This window comes from Schistocerca piceifrons, chromosome X (genome assembly GCF_021461385.2).
Source record: "Schistocerca piceifrons isolate TAMUIC-IGC-003096 chromosome X, iqSchPice1.1, whole genome shotgun sequence".
NCBI classification, from domain to species: domain Eukaryota; kingdom Metazoa; phylum Arthropoda; class Insecta; order Orthoptera; family Acrididae; genus Schistocerca; species Schistocerca piceifrons.
This window is the reverse complement of record NC_060149.1, coordinates 203,666,893-203,688,490: the sequence shown is the minus strand read 5'-3', so window position 1 is coordinate 203,688,490 and position 21,598 is coordinate 203,666,893. Positions and strand designations below refer to the sequence as shown.

The 21,598-nt window shown below is 41.0% G+C and overlaps 1 protein-coding gene across 1 annotated transcript in view; it reads right to left on the bottom strand.

The window, feature by feature from the left end:
- Window positions 1-21,343, bottom strand: part of LOC124722051 (homeobox protein unplugged-like) — a gene marked incomplete at its 5' end in the record, with an annotated part of 428,619 nt that extends 407,276 nt beyond the window's left edge. Inside the window, one exon of the mRNA XM_047247243.1 lies at window positions 21,229-21,343. Coding sequence (XP_047103199.1) covers window positions 21,229-21,343 — 115 coding nt within the window. The remainder of the gene's footprint in view (window positions 1-21,228) is intronic.
- Window positions 21,344-21,598: the final 255 nt, after the last annotated feature.

Genomic DNA, 21,598 nt, shown 5'->3' with positions numbered 1-21,598 from the left:
ACGATCGAAAGGGGATCTTAAATGGTTTCCACATTTCTAGATTCCAAAAGGTTTTTGATACTGTCCCCCACCAGTGGCTTCCAATAAAATTGCGTGCATGTGGAGTATCGTCTCAGTTGTGCAACTGGATTCGTGATTTCCTGTCAGAAAGGTCATAGTTAGCAGTAATTGACGAAACGGCATCGGGTAAAACAGAAGTGATACCTGGCGTTCCTCAAGGATCTATTATAGGCCCTTTGCAGTTCCTAATCTGTATAAACGATTTATGAGCCTATCTGAACACACCTCTTAAACCGTTTGTATATGATGCTGTCATCTACTGTCCAGTAAAATCATCAAAAGATCGAAACTAGTTACAAAATTATTTGAACAAGGCATATGTATTGTGCTAGAAAGCGTCAGTTCACCCTAAATAATAAAAATATGAGGTTGTCCTCACGAGTACTAAGTGCAATCCGTTAAATTTCTGTTACACGATAAAGTCGCACGAATGTAAAGGCTGTCAGTTTGGCTAAATACCAAGGTACTGCAGTTACGCACAACTTGAACTGGAACGATCACGTAGAAAATATTGTGTGTAAGACGAACCAAAGACTGAGTTTTATTGGCAGAATACATAACAGACGCAAAAAAATCCATTTAACAGACTGCCTACACAACGCCTGACTGTCCTTTGCTACAGTATTGCTGTGCCTTACGTAAGCCTTACCAGATAGGATTGATGGAGTTGTATTGTCATAAAAAGTAAGCTCTTATCAGTAAAGTCTCAGTCCACAGCTCTCGTGGATATATTTATACTTATTTTGATTTGTTACGTCCAGGGCCGTAGGTCTACGACTCCGAATGTCTGAGGTGATTTTAAATGGTTGAAAAATAAAAGAGAACTTGGCATAATGATTGTTTATTATCATTCAACATTAAACAACAGAGTACTCCACTTAAATCTGCCGTCGTCAGTGATGGTGCCATACTGTTTGTTTGAATCTGATCATCTGACACTGCTGCTGCAGTCACTCTGCCTAGCACACAGACAACTCTCCACAATTGCCACCTTCAGCTGAGGTGACTTTATTTATTATTGTGACTTGTGATGTCTTTCTTATGTCTTTCTTATGGCTACTAAGTGTTCAATAAATCGAAAACAGAAATGCGTTTAATAAACCAAACACAGAAACCAGTCCAAATGTGACATCAAAATCCTACAGAATGTGGTTCACACATATAAACAGAGAGGTTGCATTTTGTTCATAGGTTGCAAACCTGGACTTGGATTTTTCCAGGTCAAAGTACAGCGTAAGTAACCGTTATTCTAATGAATTAAAACGTCGTCTTTTGTATGAAACAAGTTACCTGCATCGAACTATTTGGTCCTTTATTCCGACTGCGGTACTTCAATTCTTTCAGAAGACTTCTCAAAGGAAGTGTCGAAAAACAAATTGAGCACTACTCTCCTATGAGACTTTGCAGGAATAGGTTATGGCAGCTATCCCGCACAGAACCTATTATGTCACTGCTAATAAGGTGTGTTTCTAACTTCCAATAAATGTTAATAATGCTGGCGATAATTTCTAACAGAGAGACTAAATACAAAAACTTAAGAAAGCTGATAAAGTAAATCCAAGTAAAAAGATTGATATGTAAAGTGACTGTTAATTTCAAGCAACTTTATGTAACAGCCGAAAGTTTGTCATTTTACATCAACTCAAACGTTTATTATGTGAAGAATTAGGTTATGATAAACCAAGGGCCATAAATGTATTACGTATTGATCGAGCACTCAAAATCGATCTCTGAGTTACGAAATGAGCGGAGACTTCAACAGAACCTGTTGATCCGAAAAGTAAACGTAATCATGCTACCACTCTGACCAGAAATCCAAGTTTTCATTCTACGATAATATGTTCCGTTTCTCTTTCTCTGTGCTTACTTCGCAATCATGGGTCAGTTTTCTCGGGTAACACACAATTTCAGCAACAATGCAAAGCCGACCGCGGTGGCCGAGCGGTTCTAGGCGCTTCAGTTCGGAACCGCGTGACTGCTGCGGTCGCAGGTTCGAATCCTACCCCGGGCAAGGATGTGTGTGATGTCCTTAGGTTAGTTAGGTTTAAGTAGTTCTAAGTTCTAGGGGACTGATGACCTCAAATGTTAAGTCCCATAGTGCTCAGAGCCATTTGAACCATTTTGAACAATGCAAAGCCCCCCTTTATGCCACGTATATAGCCTTGAACTGCTCTTGAAGACAGTTTTCAAATATTTTGTTTACATTCGTTATACTGATGTAGCAGTGACTGTCTGAATCTTCAGAAAATTTTTAACTTGAGCAGAATTTTTTCCGAAAAAAGTGAAAATCTGCGTAACAACATCATTTCTGATGGCACTTTGCGCGGTGAACGCGACATTCTTTTACATTTCTTCGTAAAAAGAAACGGTGGGCGATAATGCAACGAGTCCCATCGCTTCCTGTAGCTGTTGTTAAAATGCGCTCACTCCAAAGGATTCGACGGCTGTCGACGACGATTTCATTAGAGACAGATTGTCGAATATGAAGTGCTTGCCAATGATAAGCACCTCATCTGAGCTGAGAACATTGTCACCACAAGCACGAAGACTTTCGATTAGATCTATGCTCTACAAACCTTTCGGAACATAATTAAAACCGAAACTTGTGCCGTCACTCCTTCTGCCGAGTTTCCACAATTGCGATGTGAACCAGCACACTTCGACGAGTGAAAAGTCTAGACGGCTAGAGCCAACTATAAATGGTGCTGTGCGTTAAGCTGCCATATCTACCTGTTTGATCATTTCAGTGGCATACGCACGCACTTTGTAAGGTTGCAGCAAGACAAACTGCACGACTACCGTAAGCGTATGCTATGGCTTTTTCACCAGGTTCTCAGTGTGGATGCCCCTAAGTACCTTGCTTCACAGCTCACGTACATATCCTCTCAGTATAATCACAACTCAAATATTTCACTTATATAGTATACCGTCTCTACTCATCGGTGAGATAAAACGTTCTCAAACTCTTTCTTGGTCAATGTTTTGGCGGAAGAGTCTAACAATCAGATCAGACACAAATTAAATACCCTGTTGTATTTAAGGAAAAGCTGGAGCATTTCCTTTTATCACCTTCACAATTTATGCCAAATAACATTTATGGGCGCTTCTCTTCGCCAAACAGTGAATGAAACGCTTTATCCGTATACCACATGTCAGCGGCCCCGCAGATGGATTGCCCAGTTATTTGGCGAAAAATTAATAGCTAACAGCTTTTACTGAAGACAATAATACTGTTTAGGAGTCTGTTCATATGATTAGGCACTATTTTTAAAGTAACAAAGATAATAGCTAGTCCGCATAACATTATGTGTATTTTTGAACGTTCGAAGAATACATTCGTCGCTATGCTGCTTCGTTAATGTCACGTATTACAAATTGGCACGATATTGTTATCGACATGTTATGTTCTACTATAGTATGTTGTTCATTTTTACGAACTTGCATCACAATATTGACGACTCGTTTACCTTAAATTGTGGAAATAACCTCGTACCGAACGACGTACGCTCTAAACGAAATAGCTTAATTAAAAGTCTGACAGTTATTGGTGTAAGCTACGGTTACTTACTCAGTGCTATTTTTGCATTCCTGTTTTACGTGTCTTTCATTAATTTTGTATTCATCCTTTGCCATTTGTGTGTACGATGTTTGAATGTATTTCTATAAAGTTTTTATGCATGCTTGAGTTCAATCCATTCATACACGACAGAATTCTCATTGTCTTCCGATGAATATCCCAGTATCGGTTTCCAGCTTCCGCCGCTAAGGTTAAGATAAATGAAAACCACCTCCATTGTATTATCACAAATTGTCCGCCTCTGGTAGCTGAGTGGATGCCGGCACGGTAGCTCAGCGTGTTCGGTCAGAGGGTTACGTGCCCTCTGTAATAAAAAAACTGAGTTAATCGATCAACGACGAACTAAACCGATGTCTTACGACGTCCGCCTCGAGCAGATACAACGAACAAAAGCGAACAAAATGAGATTAAAAAAAAAAAGTGGTCAGCGCGATGGGATGTCATACCTAACGGCCCGGGTTCGATTCCAGGCTGGGTCGGAGATTTTTCTCCGCTCAGAGACTCGGTGTTGTGTTGCCCTTATCATCATCGTTTCATTCCCATCAACGTGCATGTCGCCGACGTGGCGTCAACTGGAAAGACTTGCACCAGGCGAACGGTCTAGCCGACGGGAGCCCTAGCCACACGGCATTTCCATTTCCATTACAAATTTACTGTGTTACGAGCGGTTTCATTCGTCGAACATCATGAGGCTGCTGAGCTGTGATTGAGTCATTACACAAATGGTATGGTTGTCGTATGTAAAGTTAAAGACCAAATCCAAAACATTCTTTCTACCGTCTGGCCGAAGTATGGCTAGCAGACAAGCATGCTGCGTACAATAGCACGTTTGCTGTACGCCGCATGCCGTGCCTAATCGCCATTCTTCCGCCAAGCTGTTTGTTCTTTAACATCACATACGACAAGCAGAGCATTCGTGTAGTGACTTAAAAGCACAGCTTGGTAACCTGATGATGCTGAACGAACGAAACAGGTCATAACACAATGAATGTAAAATAATGCAGCTGTGGTGGTTTTCACTAATCATCAACATTATCGTCAAGTGTTGTGCTCAGCATGAGCAAGACAATTTCCGCCGCTAAGCACAACGTATACCAGACTTTCGCAACGTTGGGCTGTGTCACATTGTCGTGTGGAGAGAATTGCGAAATTTTATTGTGTCCAGAGGTCAAAGCTTATAATATTATGCATTTCAATTTGAAAGGTGCTCTGTACTAATTCATAATTAATACCAGGAGAGTCGCTAGAGTCAGCGTCTACAACGGCGAGCAACTGTCAGTACTGCAAGCTAATAATTCTAACGACGGTAAAAATCTTGGCCAGCGATTAGTTCAGTCCTCCCACTTAAAAAAAAAAAGAAAGAAAGAGAGTAAGAACACACTGGTCACTTGGCTGGTTTCTGTTCCTAAACGAGCGAAGTATTTGCCGTGGATTAAAATTTTATTTTAGCTCTGTGATGGAGGTTTATCATTAAAGGCAAGCTGAATACACTTCTTTGGACTTGCTACGAGTAACGTGAGCGAAAATTGTGGTAATCCACATCATTAACTAGAACATTCAGTACATCATGCAATTCCATTACAAGATGATAATTTTATTTATAATAGTTCTTCAGAGCGTGTTTTAATTTTAAAAAATTGACTAATGACTGAATCTGCAGAGTGTAGTAGTGTTATAATGTAAACTTGTTCTTCCGCTTTATTCCTGTTGGTATAAGCCGTAACTGAGACTGTAACGATCGTGCTTGAAACTATATAGTAACTGTTTTGCTGAAATAAGTAAAATCAAATATTATCAGATGTTACCTTCAATCGTTATATGTAAGTAAAATAATGCATTATAAAGTGTAAGTAGGCTTACATATGGGTGAATAGGGACTCAGTAGTTCGTTAGTGTTACAGATCCCGTGCGGTCTTTAGTGCCTAGACCAGGGTGACGCTCGATTTTGGAAACAATATCCACGATTTTTTTCAATAAAATAACAAACAAATTACAAAACTGATTTTAGACCTTTATTGCACACCCTAAAATTGGTATTACGTAATCTTAAGTACAAAAACTTGCACTCAGAGAACACTACCCGACATCGACGAAAGGCTTTTCCGGAGTGCGAGGGCGATTGGTGGAAGGAAGGTCTGAACGCCACAATTCTCAGCCTAGAACAAACTTTCCAGAACTGTTTTGAAACCACTGATAATGTCTACCGTAGTACGTAAGGAAGCTTAAACAATGTTTTTCTAACAAAATGACGGCACTCTAAAATCGAACTTAAAATATATCCCAAATATGCTACGTACTACAACAGAAAAAACGCCGACTCAAAAGTTACAAAAAGGCATAATGTAATTGCATGTATATTTCATGAGTTATTGCTCTCGCCAACTTGAAATTTTTTTTTTTAAAAAACAAGCGTTTAAATTTTTAAGTTGTGTTTTTTAATATTGAAATTGAACAGAGCTTTAATCGGCAATGCCAACATCGTACATTTGGTCTGTTTTGCGCCAATGTCGAAACACTCTCATTTTGACGAAATTATAACGATTAACTGGCTTCCGCTTACTAATCGAAACTTTTTTGCAGGACTGGAATTATTTTTCGAACCTTTTCTTTCCGTATAAATAAGTTTGTTTGTCATTTTCAAGCCCTCAAGTTTAAATTAATATGAAAAGCAAGTTAAACGGACGCGAGACAAGCACGTACTTTCAGACTGTTTACCATAAACGATTCATGTTATGAAGGGTAATCTTATTGAGAATAGTATTTTAGTTGATACCAATGCCGTCTGCGATATTATCCGACACTAACATAACCCCTATTCCGTCAGTAACTACTGTAGTATTTATTACATCTGTTGCACTCGAGTGGTCGGACGCGCCAGAACCCCAGGCAGTAAAACGCGGTTTCAACACATTTCAACATCACACTTTATATGAATGAATCTTAAAAATAGACCGTGTAAGGAACGTTTTAAGCCAGTTAAAAAATTAGACTAAAAAGTTTCTATCCTGGTCTACGCCCTTATACCGAGCCTGGAAGCAAATACTGATTTCTTCTTCCAATTACGATTACATATCCGCTCGTTTTTCAGTCACTAACGTCAGCTTATTTGCTGCCACACGTTGTCCGCAGATCGTTTAGAAAGTGCAGTGAGTTGCGCATTGAGGAAAGTGAGCACTCGTTTGAACAGTACACTTAAATGAACATTCCGCCACCAGAACATTCATTTGAAGACAGACAATTATGCACAACTTGTTGAATTTACTCCAGAATCCTTGAACGTTTCTTGCTCCCTTAGTAATATTTATAGAAATTTGATTTGCTTTGATTATATCAACTACATGACAGAAAAGAAACCGGAAAAGTACGTTATTACTCGCACTTTGATAATTCCGTACAAAATGATAATAATAATAATAATAATTATAATTTCGTGTGGTTCAATGGTCCGGTGCAGGTCTTTCTACTGGACGCCACTTCGACGACTTGTGTGTCCATTACCTACCATAGTTATCCAGCCAGGGAAAGGGAACCTACAGCTTAACGTGGAACCCGAATCACGTCTTTGAGAGGTAAAAGCTAGTTTAAAACTAAGATTTGAGATATCCGTTGTCTGACCGAGATTCTATCCCGCGACCTCTCGGTTTTCCTTCCATCACTTTTTTTTTCATTTTGTTCATCGCTATTATAGGTGTTTGGTCTAGGCGGATGGCAACCCTTCAAATTCATTGTTGAATAGCTCTGTTTATTGTAGAGGGCAACCAGCCCTCTAACTGAACATGCTAAGCTACCACACCGGCTCCACTAGAGCACAGGGCCCGACATGTAGATAAATAGTGATCTATAGGTTTTGCTGAGTGAGTTTGCTAGTCTCAAAATATGTGACGTATATGGCCATAACTTTTGACTACATTGACTTAGAAGAACAAATTATATACGCCTCCAAGGAATCGTGAACCTTAGTATTTGATGTAAATTTCAGCCGGCCGGTGTGACCGTGCGGTTCTAATCGCGTCCGTTTGGAACCGCGTGACCGCTACGGGCGCAGGTTCGAATCCTGCCTCGGGCATGGATGTGTGTGATGTCCTTAGGTTAGTTAGGTTTAAGTGGTTCTAAGTTCTAGGGGACTGATGACCTCAGTAGTTAAGTCCCATAGTGCTCAGAGCCATTTGAGCCATTTGTAAATTTCAACTTGATACCTCTACTCGCTCCTGAAAAAAATGGATATTTACAAACGACCGTGTCTTTTGAGTGCATTGACTTAGGAGCTTAAGAAGGAACAGCAGACTTGATATTTGACGTAAATTTCATCTTGATACCTCTACCCGTTCCTGAGAAAAAGGCATTTTAACAGACGGAAAGAGAGACAAAAGGATAACAAATGGCAACAAAATAGTTTTACGACATTATTACAAATTAACAATTTTCGAATTTTTCCTTATTTGTTCTGTGAAATCTTCCTTCTTGTCAAATTTCATGATTCTAGGGCAACGGGGGGGGTACCCTACTAGTCTTGATGAGTGAGTTTGCGAGTATTGAAATTTGTGACATAAATGGCCGTATCTTTTAATTGCACTGACGTTGGTTCTTAAATTTTACACACCGCCAAGGTACCGTAGCTCCTAATATGCGACATAAATTTCAATTGATACGTCTACCCATTGCTAAGTTCAAAAATGGTTCAAATGGCTCTGAGCACTATGGGACTTAACTGCTAAGGTCATCAGTCCCCTAGAACTGAGAACTACTTAAACCTAACTAACCTAAGGACATCACACACATCCATGCCCGAGGCAGAATTCGAACCTGTGACCGTAGCGGTCTCGCGGCTCCAGACTGTAGAGCCTAGAACCGCTCGGCCACCCCGGCCGGCCGGTGCTAAGTAAAAGGCGTCTAGTAGTCGAACTGACAGACAGACTGACATACAGACGGATAACACAACATCCCAGTGCATCCCATCACATTAGTGCTTTAGCTGACAGTACGTTAGATTTGTTTTACTAAGATTTAAGCTTAAGCCATGTAATACGCCACTGCCGTTTTTGCCGATTGAGGTACGGTACCCGAAAAATAATGTTACGCTTAAAAAATTACAACTCGATTCTGTAACTCTCAGCAAAATAACTAAACAGACTATTTTCGCAGTACAAAGAGTATTTTTTTTATTTTACCTATCTAAATAAACATCCCGTTCACTTATTACACTTATCTTGTAAATTACACAGTGAAACACTTTATCTTAAACACGCTGTACAGTCGTTGTGTGCATTTATCATTTTTAGTGTTTCACTATCATTGTGAATAGCTACACATCTGCAAACCATGGCTACGAGTCGTATAAATGGTAGGGACTGCTGTTTATTGTAGTATAAGAGACCAAAAAAATGGTTGAAATGGTTCTGAGCACTACGGGACTCAACATCTGAGGTCATCAGTCCCCTTGAACTTAGAACTACTTAAACCTAACTAACCTAAGGACGTCACACACATCCATGCCCGAGGCAGGATTCAAACCTGTGACCGTAACGGTCGCGCGGGTCCAGACTGAAGCGCCTAGAACCGCTCGGCCACACCAGCCGGCTAATAAGGGACCATCATAACCAAACGACACAGATGGGAGAAAGTAGTAACCTTTCCATTACTTCAAAAGTAATCGCCATAACTCTAAATACACTTATCCCAATGGGAGACAAGACCGTCATTGCCTTTATGAAAGAATATTTGCGGTTGCCTACGGAACCGTCATTGCACCCAGGCGTGTATCTCTTCGTCCGAAGCAAATCGAAAACCACGAATGTCTTTCTTCCGGGCATCAAAAATGTTGAAATAGCATATGGAGAGATCGGGACTGTATGTATAATGTGTAAGGGGTTCCCAGCGAAACATCTGCAGCGTAGTCGACGGACCCTTGGAGACACGTGATCTGCCATTATCCTGCCACTGAATAACGTCGTCTGTCAACATTTCTGCGCGTTTGGACTTGATGGCGCGTCTCAATTTTTGCAAAGTATCCACATGCCGCTAGCATTAATTTGGCGCCGTGTTCCAGAAATTGAATAAGCAGCGGGCCACTGCAATCAAAGAAAAAGATCATCGTGACTTTCCTGTAGCACACATGCCTGTTGTTTCAACTACGCTGCAGAAGCTTCGCTGGGAAGCCCTAACGTATCCTCCATACAGTCCGATCTCTCCCCATGCAGTTTCCGTATGTTTGGAGCCCTGAAGAAAGACATTCGTGGTTGTACATTTGCTTCGGACAAAGGTGTGGACGCCTGGGTAAAATCGTGGTTCTTGGACAACCGCAGACATTTCTCCGTGATGGCATTGACCATATTGTCTCACAGTGGGATAAATGTATTAACAGTTATGGTGACTATTTTGAAATAATAAACAGTTTACTTACTTTTTTCCATGTGGCTCGTTTTCATTTGAGTACCCGTTATACATTTATTTTCGCCTATATTAGAGAAAATCAGTGTTTTTTTATATTTTTAAGGGCCTTTATTTTGCTTTCTGCCTTGCCTTACCCAACATCCTACGATTTAAATTGCAGTTGTTTCAAAGAAAATGTCTTTTTTGCATGCTGTACATCGAAATTCATCGAAATTTTTATTTTTATTTATGCACCCACACGCGTTTGCCTTTTTTACAAGGCATCTTCAGTGGGTGTCCTGAAATATTACATGATATGTTCTTTTTAGACATAGGTTATGGTTTCACATCTAGGTTATAGATTTAAAAACAATTCCTTAACGTTTTTTATGAAATGGAAAGGTACTCTCGGGTAACTTCTAATTCACTGCATCCTACCATTTGTCGAGTGTGCCTGTGGAGTCTTGAATCCCCTCACATTTGTTGTTGGCAGCCTATGAATGGAGACACCTTTCCCTGACTGGAATGTTACCGCTCAGGCCCCAGGCTCATCCATGTGACATAGTCTCCAGGCAAGTCCTGTGTTAAATACTGCTTGTAATTCTCTAGAACCTGTGACATTTCGATAGTCTCAGGTTTCACGCTACTTTATTCTCCGAAAATTATCTGAGAAATTTGGAAACTGACGTATCTAAAAATATAAACTTTATTAGTAAAATTCTCTTTGGGGTATGGGAGGGAGGGTTGGCGAGATGATTCCAACCCCTACCCCTTGGGCTCGGACCGGCGATCTTCTCCAACTCCTCTCAGGTAATATTCGCCGACTGACTCAGTGCTCAAGATTCGGTAGAACGATGTTCTTTTTTCCTAAGTTTCGTAGGTGAATTACGAGCACATCCTCTTAGGAGTAGGCTAGTTAACCCCAGTCTAGAATATGTCTTTCCTGCATCTAGATGTATACAGTCCTTGTTTTTTGGATGCTCCTAGATAACTTGCGGCTTTTACTGTTCCCAGTAATTTATCGCCAACGGTAAACCCCAACAAGAGTCGATCTGCAAAATCCAGAATGCTGTTATCTCCTCTGTAAGAGTAATCTCCACTGTCACTGATTTTGAAACTCCAAAGTTTGTTGTTCTTCTTATATTCTGTTTACTGTCTCCTATGGTATCATATTTTGGGACGACTATGTGCATTCACAAACAGCAGTCGTACCTAATATGCTGTTATCGAGTAATCTACTCGGATGTTTTGTTAATGGTGTTTTATTTAAACGATCGATTTCGAAATTATGAAATTTCGCCTTCAGGTGTGCTTGTGGCAACGGCACATAACCGATACACTGAAGTACATAAAGTATTCGAAAACGCACCCACATCGCGAATTAGTACTGCCACTATAAAATATGCCAGTTCTTGTATTCATCCAATACGAGTGTCAAATACAAAGATACTCAACGTTTGGCATTTATACTCGGTGTATTTCAGAGAGTACTTTACATTTGCACCTGTTATTAGTCCTTCTTCCCGTTCCATTCGAGTATGGAGCACGGAAAGAGTGGAGTGATTACTTAACGCGTCTTCGTGCGCTGTAATTACTGTAATACTGCACATACGGTCGCTAGGGAAGCAGTACGTAAGGGGTTGGAGTATATTCCTAGATTCCTCACTTAAAATTGCTTCTTGAGACTAGGCTTTCACGGGATGGTTTACGTGTATCTTCAACCACCCGTTCTTCAGTTTTTTCAGCGTTTCCGTGACTCTCCCATGGGTCAAAATACATGTGACCATTCGTGCTACCCTTCTTTTTACAGATTTTGTACCTCTGTTGCTACTATTTGGTAAGGATCCCACGCACGTGAGAAATATTATAAGGTGGGTAAAACATGTTTCTTGTAGACACTCTCCTTTGTAGACTCATTGCATTTTCCTAGTACCCTACGAATGAACCGAAGTCTGTCGCCTGCTTTACCTACGATTGAGCCTATCGGATCGTTCCATTTCACGTAGCTAGAAATTGTTACACCGAGCCATCTGTATTGGTTGGATTATTCCATTTGTGACTCGTTGATGTTGCAGTCATAAGACACTACGTTTTTTCGTTTTGAGAAGCGAAAAATTATAGTTTCTGTACATTTTAAAGCAAGATGGCAACGTACGTACCGTTTTGAAATCTTATCAAGATCTGACAGAATATTTGCGCAGCTTTCTTCTGGTAGTACTTCGTTAAACACTGCTCCACGAAAAGGACCACTTTTTCAAACCCCGCAATTGACTTCCATTGCGATGCATAAGTTTTAAATTTGTCTCCAAGGTGCCTACACCTTCCTCTGTAATGGTCAAAAACGTGGCGCGACGACGCTTCAAACAGCAAGACTTCTACGGGGTGTTCAAAAAGTCTCTTCGCACTGCCGTATGATTATTAGCCGCGCGTGCCGTATGATTGTTCGCCTGCCTGGGTTTCTTCCCTTCAAGTGGACTCTCCCAACATTCCACTGTTTCTTTTATCTCAGCCAGCGTCAGTAGTATCGTTGGTGTGTGTCGTTACGCGTTGACGTGAACGTTTAAGCTTAGTTCCTTTGTTCGCTTGTTTAGTTTTTGTCACTGTTAAAATGCTAACCATCGAATAACGTGTGTTTTTAGTCGAACAAGTGTTCAAAGCTGGCGGTAAATACACAGTTTCAGTTCTTCAAACATTTAATTCAGTTTTCCCGGAGACAACACTCCCACGTCGTGATACTGTGCGAGGTTTGATAACGAATTTCGAATTACGGGTTCAGTGACAGATGCACCGAGAAGTGGTCGTCCTAGCGTTTTGTCTGTGGATAAACTACTCGATATTTCCGATAAAATGTCCGTGAGTCCGAACAAGTCACTACGAAAACTCGCCCAGGAAATCGATGTTAGTGTCGGAACGGCCTACACAGCTGTAAGGAAAAAATTAGAACTTTTCCTATACAAAGTGACAGTCGTGCAAGAACTGAAAAATACTGATCATGGAAAGAGAGTGCATTATTGTCAATGGTTCAAAAATATCGTTCAATAAAATGGAAGGGATATTCTTAATGAAACGTTTTTCACTGATGAGGCGTGGTTTCATTTATCCAGGTACATGAATTAGCAAAATTCTCGTATGTGGAGTACTGCAAATCCATTGTGTATTCATGAGGAACCACTTCATTCTGTGAAAATAGGAGTGGGTTGCAATTTCTAGACGTCGGATTGTGGGTCCCATATTTTTCAACGAAACAATAAACGCACAACGATACTGCAGTGATATTCTGTACCCATTCATAGGGGAACTTGTGTTAAGTGAAATACTGAACGGTTATTTTCAACAAGACGGTTCAACCGCGCATACAGCTCGCGTTTCAGTGTCACTGCTTGCTGATGTTTTTGGTAATCGCATAATTTCACAGGGACTTTGGCTTCCACGGTCGCTTGGCCTAACACCATCTGACTTTTTCTTCTGGGGTGCGGCGAAAGCAACTGTCTAGAAGAACCGTCCAAAATCCATAGATCAATTGAAAACTGCAAACTCCACTTTCACTGCTTCTGTTACAGAAGAAATGTTACAGCTTGTGTTTGGAAACATGATTACACGAATTGAATTGTGTATTCAACAACAGGGGGGACATTTTCAACATTTAATGTGAAAATTTGTAAGTAAAACTGAATATTCAATAAATTAATAACTTGTATTTCACTGAGTTTCATTTCGGTATATTCACTGCGGCATACGGCACGCGCCGCTAACAATCATACGGCACTGCGGAGAGACTTTTTAAACACCCCGTACAATCAAATGATCCCACAATGGCATTGTAGTAAATCTTTGAAATTTGGTATTGATGGCACGAACTAGTTTCAAAGAGACGTCATCATCCATCCGTAAAGAAAACGATATTTATGTTGCAAGCTCGTCCTTATGTACTGTTCAAATGTGTGCTGCAATCTAACATTTTAATTTCCAGAATTTTCAGTTAGCTTTCGGAGAACAAGTAGCACGAATACTAAGTCTCGAAAATGTCGAGGCTAATCGTACCTGGTACAAACAACACGTATGACAGGTTTCGTGAGTCCACGGGAAGGATAGACAGTCCACCGGAAATTGAGTAAGGAGAGACACAAAGGAAAAGATGATCCACTAAGAACAGAAATAAATTACAGAAAGACTAGTTTTCCGAATGTAGGCGGAAATGAGTCAGAGATCCAACAGTATTCCCAGACATTTACATGCTCACATACACACAATCATCAGACTAGTATCCACGATCGTAGTGTTACGTGAAATGATGTACGCGTGTGCACACTTCCATTTTTATACCGTTTAAATTGGGACATTGTGGAAGCTGTGACGATTGGTAGCTATTATAGTTCTTAAATTATTGCAGCGACACAAGTACTTCACAAATTTTGGGACAAATGCTTTTCTAATTATATATATCTCCGAATTGTAATTTTTTGAAAGTTATGCAAAAAAGTACTAAGAATTGATGTAAGCAAATTATTATTATTGTTATTACTATTATTATGTCCGTCTCTAGTAGCTGAACGCCGGCACGGTAGCTCAGCGTGTCCGGTCAGAGGGTTTAGCTATCCTCTGTAATAAAAAACTGAGTGAACGGATCAATGAACAACCTGAACGAATGTCATCGGACGTCCGCCACTAACAAATTCAACGGACAATATAGAACAAAATAAGATCAACAAAAAAAAAGAGTGGTCTTTCGACGGAATGCCATACCTAACGGCCCGGGTTCGATTCCCGGCTGGGTCGGAGTTTTTCTCCGCTCAGGGACTGGGTGTTGTGTTGTCCTTATCATCATCATTTTATCCACATCGACACGCAAGTCGCCGAAATGGGGTCAACTCGAAAGGCTTACACCAGGCGAACGGTCTACCCGACGGGAGGCCCTAGCCACATAGCATTTTCATTTTACTATTATTATCATATTGACACAATTTATATATATTTCTTACTATTATTGGATTCTTCGGTATCTGTAGTTCGTTAAGAGCGGGGGTGAGGCAACTTAAATACAGTAATAAACCGTGATTTCTCCTCGATCCACACGTGTACCGGCTTTCACAAGTTGTCAGTAGATTTTGAAACGTTGGTTGAAGTCTGTTCTCATGGTGGATCCACTCTGTTCCCTGTAGAAAGACTTCATATTCACTGCTGACTACAGCTCACTGAAGTGAACGGGAAACTAGATAAAATTTATTCGAGTACGAATATTTTAAAACAACGTAGCTGTGTTATGGTAACTGTGACTTAATGAAATTTTTGGGAGCCTGGGAGAAAGCAGCTTATGTAAGAGGATTCGGAATTTTTAACGTCATCCCCGTGTCTTTGTACGATATTAAGCTGTGAAGAAAGGCAGTAATACTTATGCTGAATATTTCTCGTATTTTATGTTCCGTAGTTTCTATAAAGTGCAGATACGAAAAGTATTGGCACTATGTGTATTCCACTAGAACCGCGATTTATTCTTTTTTAAGTTATTTTATTTTTCTGCTCCTAGTTTCGAGCATAGCTTACATATACATGGCATAACGGATCTAAGTGCAGATATTTTTAATATGTACGCAAATCAATGTGTTGGTTATCTTTTCTTCCCACAAACACGTCACATAATTTACTACCTGATGCTTTCTTCACGGACGGAGCTGCAACACTAAGTGGACTACCTTGTTAGTACAAACTAATCACTTTGCGTCCACGCGTCCACTCTTCAACATATGACTTACTGCCCAGGAGAAAATAAGTGTTAATGACTTACTCTTGCTGCGTGTACTTGGAGGTAGTAGCGAACCTAAAAACGTACAATTTGTAATAGCTATAATTTTTAGTTTGCAACTGACGTAAAGACTGATGTAATATTGTTCAGAACACCGCCGTCAGTCACCGATAGAAATATCTGCACTTACGTCCGTTACACCCTATATGTTGGCAGTATGGACACTATTTACACACATTTACGGCATCTTTAACAGTAATCGTGGACTATGAAATTATTTTGTTTTGACATACCTGTGATGTAACTGTACGACGTATTTTTATCTCAGAGATACATTGTCTCATAACATTTTATTATCTTAGATGAAAGTAGTTTCTTCATTGATCAGAAAATTTCGGGCTGTATTATCTCCTAAATTATCTGCGCACCGAGAATAATCGTGTCTAAGTTCGCATTATATTTATTTTTTATTTATAAACGTGGTTCGCTCGTTTAAAATGTTACTGGAGCTTATCTTAATCTCCACCTACTATATAAATTTCCTGTAGCTCCTCTTTTCTGTTCTATGAAGAATTGAAAGATTACTAATTTTTTCATAATGTGGGGCCACAGTCATAATATATTTCTTTAAAGTCAGTACCGCCATTAGAATGTTGTTTATTTACAGTGTTACATTTACACTTACAGTGTAACATTTACACTTACACAATCATGATTTCGGCTTTTAAAGTGCCATTATCAAGTGTTTTAAGTGTTATAAATTGCCTAAGATGGCACAGTGTCGTGTTGAAGGACACAATATTAAAAGCCGAAATCATGATTGTGTAAGTGTAAATGTAACACTGTAAATAAACAACAGTCTAATTGCGGTACAAACTCGAAAGAGTACTGATTATGTGTACGGTATAGTGTCGTTCCCGTCTAAGATGTGTAAAGGTGGAGAGTGTTTTTGCTTTTGTTTATATACTGTCTGAATCTTTTCGTCCGTACGTTTCATTTTACAAATTTCTGTCGATCATATTTTTCGCTTTTCGTCCTTTCTGTGTATTATGTTCATTCCCCTAATTCTTCTTTCAGCGCAAAAGCTAATTGTAAGGTCATTATTAAGAAATGTGTAACTTATTTTTGAGAAATATTCCTCAGATAACGAAATTTTCTGTCTTTCTATTTTTGCTAATGGTAATTCTTCATTTTCATTACAGTAGCTGTGCATCTGTACCATAAATAAGACAAAGCAAAATGCGTTTATTTATCGATTGTCATTTTTGAGTTGTACTTCACTGTTGTCGTTTGAGTTTACATATTATCATGTCATTTGGAGATCGTGAGTGGAGCTGTGGACGCTAGAAGATAGAATGCCAAGCGGAGAAATCGGAACGTTTCCGACAGTTTCTTCTGTCTGAGTTCAATACAGGGATGACAACAGCGGAGGCAACCAGAAACACTTGCGCCGAGTGCGGGGATAGTGCCATCCGACAGAGCATGGCAAGAAAATGGTTTTCTCGTTTTAAGGAAGATCTTTTGACATTAGTGACTCTCCACGTTCAGTGATATCTACGGAGTTTGTAGAAAATCGTTTAAACGCAATAGTGTGCAAGGATCCGCGTCAATGTACTCGAGAACTGGAAAATGTGATGCTCTCTGATTGTTCCACCACCATGTGACGTTTTCACGCAATGGGGAAGGTTCAAAAATCGGGTGTGTGGGTACCGTACCGCATGCGTAAAGCGAAAATCACAAAAACCAGCGGGTGGCGATATGTGCATCTCTGCTTTCTCGTCATCAATTGGCTCGTGATCAAAACAGGCCAATCGTATCCTATATCGGTACTGGCGACGATAAATGGTGTTCTTTATGCTAACATAAGGAAAAGAAAGGAATGGTTGAGCTCAAATAAAGCACCAGCTCCCTGTACAAAAACTTGCGGTATCCGCAAAAGATAATGCTATGCATCTGGTGGAACAGCAACTGTGTGGTGTACTACGATATGCTTCCCCGAGGTATAATTATCACTGCTGACATTTATTGTCTTGCAGATGCAGTCCAGGAAGTTTGTGTGAAGTGGTGGTACTCTGCTAGACTGACAAGAATCACTATACAGGAGTTGGGTTTGGAAGTCATTCCGCACCCATCTTATTCAGCTGATCTCGAGCTCTCAGATTTTCACGTCTTGCTCCGTCTACCGAACAACCTTCGAGAAATTTCCTTTCCGGATTAAAGTGCACTCCAAACATAGCTTCTTCGCCTCAAAATCACGTGATTTCTGCAGTCGCGGAATGGGAAAGTTACCCCACCGTTGGCAGACTGTTGTAAATAGTGAAGGAGAATATATTATTGATGACTAAATCTCTAGTATGTATGTCTGTTGTGTCTATTGAACTTACGGAAAACGCTATGAACTTATGCACCAGCCCAATAGTATGAAAAAATAAGGTAGCATACGAGGGGACTTCAAAATGTAAGTCATATATTATTATGGCAGGCCAAGTAACTTTTATTGAATGTTGCACAGCACTTCAAAGTCAAACTGTTATATGGCACTATTTTTCAGCCTAGCCACTAAATCTCTATAAACAACAATTGTAATATTCTAGCAATCGTACAATTCCTCGAAGATAAAAATCGGCTCCCTCGTCACGGTGCTATTCGTGAACCGTTGTGTGATGATCATCACTGTTAGAAAAGCTCTTTCCTACCAGAAGTTCTGTCAGCTTGCAGGAGATCGCACAGCCCGCTTCCCGTCGTCTCTGGCACTATTTCACTACGACTGGGCGCGACGTTGCACACACCGCCCGAGTTACCACGTCAATCTGTGTACAGTTTACACGATTTGTCCAGAAGAATCTGCTGTCCCACGTACTTCAACTTTGGAGCACGTTTCCAGTTGGCGCTCCATTTCCCTCCCACAGTGTTTTGCATCTGTTATTCGTATCGCAGCAGAACTGTGTCTGTAGGAAACCCGGAACAGTTACTCTTTTCTGACAATGCGCCGCTCTTGTTGTGTTATGGTCTTAGCGTGGGACGGGATGTGTAACTTACTTTCTGAAGTCCCTGCTTACGATAAAATAAATTGCAGCTCTTGTGAAATACAAAAAGAAAAATCATTTCATCACCTCTGCAGTTTATTTATAAACATACAGTAGGACCTACGCTTCATTCGACATTCACATTTGCATTATATAAACTATTTTCTCATCAACTAGGTAGTAACAAATTATATGGGACCATTTTAACAATTGTTAAGCATTCAATTCGCTGTAACCTCAGAGAAATCTTTATATACTACGTTCTTTATATTACTAAAAAAAAAGCATTAACAACTGTATACGAATAAGATTGTAAAATGAGAAGTCTTTGCTATTAGATTCAGAAGCATCCGACCCACCTTACATTTCAAGGCGGTGGGTTACTCTGTACTGTTAATGAAATATATAAATAAATAATTCACATGACGAACAGTTTTCGCATATCTTGGGTTTTATAGCCCTAAATTATAACATACTCAGTGTCGTATTTCTACTGTGTTAATTGACCATTTGGAGCCACCTTCTTACGTTTTTTTATATATTTCGCAGCTAATTGGCAACCTGGCCAAAAGACCTTGATGGCGCAGTTGCAATATTGGATAAAATGCCTTTGAGCCATTTCGAGTTACGTTTTCACAGCCGTTTTCTCTAAAATTTGATATCCGTTCTTTGGTTTCGATAACCTTTCATGCACTAGGTGGAAGTCACCACCATCATTTTATTCGGACAATAGCTGTTCACCGCTGTGATACGAGTGACAGAGAAGTACCAGATTGTCGTAGTTTATCGACTAAGACAGATCTTTCAGTATAAATACAGATAAAAGCTACCACTCACTTATGAAATACTTGTTTATTTCCCTACACTTCTCCTGGTTCATTTTCAGATGGGGCATGCGGGACTTACATTCTCATTTCGCAGTATGATACTGGGTACTGGCTCTGTGGCAGAAAGATACGACTGACTGACCAACACACTGAGTATCCCCAGCTACATCGCCAGTTGTGTCGAAAAACTAATATCTTTACTTACTTTGGCAGTACGGGCGATACTGATGTTCGTACCTAGCTGGCGCTTCCCACCCATTTTCATTGCCTATTGGCTACACAGTAAACAAGCAATGAAAATGGAAACTTCCATGTGAATATCGTCAACAATCTACACTTATATCTACACTCCGCAGGCAACTTTACGGTCTGTGGCGGAGGGTACGCCTGGTAGGCTATAACTATCTGTTCACCTCTTCCCTGTTCTTTTCACGAATGTCACATGGGAACAATGATTGTCTACAAACCTCGGAATTAGCTCATTTTCTGATTCTCTTGTCACCGTCACAAATTTCGCATGGCGTATGTGGAAGGAAGTAATGTGTTTCCCGACTCTTCCCGGAACCGTACTCTCGGAATTTGATAGTAAAAGTGTGTGCGATACGCAACGCCTAACCTGTAGCGTCTGCCATTGGAGTTTGTTTGGCATTCCCGTTACGCTCTCGCGCTTACTAAGCATTCCCATGACGAAACTTATCGCTCTTTGTTGAAATTTCTCTATCTCTTATTTTAATTCTCCTTGATATGGGTCCCAGACTGATGAACAGTACTCGACAATCGGTCACACAATTGTTTTGTGGAATAACTACATTTCCTTGAGATTCCTGGCATGAGGGTCAACTGCCAGCCCCTGCACCAATCAACAATACCGCCCATACTGATGCAGTGAATAAGGAAATTAGTTTTTGCATGTAACAAATCATGTAACTGTCACCCGTGGAGCTACATTAAAGTGTTTCCCATTTTCTCGTCACAGAGACAGTGACCAGCATCTCGCTACAGTAACAAATACGTAGCCCCTACATGATCCATCTGAAATCTATACCTACATGCGTACTCCGCAAGGCACCAAACGGCGCATGTTAGAGGGTAACTTGTATCACTTCTAGTCATTTCCTTTCCAGTTTTACTCGCGAACGGAGGGAGGGAAAACGACTATCTGTATGCTTCCGTTCGACCCATAATTTTCTTGTTTTGCCGTCTCTGTCTTTAGTCGAGATGTCGGCCTACGTTGGCTGCTGTAGAATATTTCTGCAGTCAGTCGTAAACGCCGGCACTCTAAACCAACAGTATTTCTCGAAAAGAACGTCGTCTAACCTCCAGCGATATCCGTTTGAGATCATGGAGGATTTTCGTAGCACTCGGGTGTGGAAGGACCTACCGGTAACAAATTGTTCTACACGATATCTCGTTTATAGACGAGCGACACTTTCCTAGAATTTTCCCAATAAGCTGATGTCGACCATTCATCTTCCCTACTATCGGAAAAGGCTCGAAAACTAGTGTACAGGAATAAACAACAATTTAATAACTGACTGGTCACGGTTGTCTCCATTTATATTCAATTAACGCACAGTCAGTATCCAAAATGGACAAGCTTGGCCTTCTTTGTCGAGCCTAGGGACTAACCTGCGACGGAGGTACCGTCAACGGCAGACGCTGGCACAGACGCAGGGGCGGGAGCCGGCGTCGGTGGGCTGTGCGAGGGGGGAGGCGGCGGGGGCGGCTGCTGCGGGGGTGGTGGCGGCGCCGTCACGGGTAGCCAGGCGCCGTACAGCAGCGGCAGCTGCAGTGGCAGAGGCAGCCCCAGTGGCAGCCCCAGACCCAGCTGCAGCGGCAGCGGTGCCGACGCCTGCGGGGGTGGCTGCGGCTGCGGGGGCGGCGCGGCGTCGGCGCGCGCCATCAGGGCATCGATGGAGAACGCGCTGCGCGCCGCCTCCATGCGCTCACATCGCCCGCGGCTTCCGCACTGGCTCCGCAGCATCCGCGGGGCGTACCG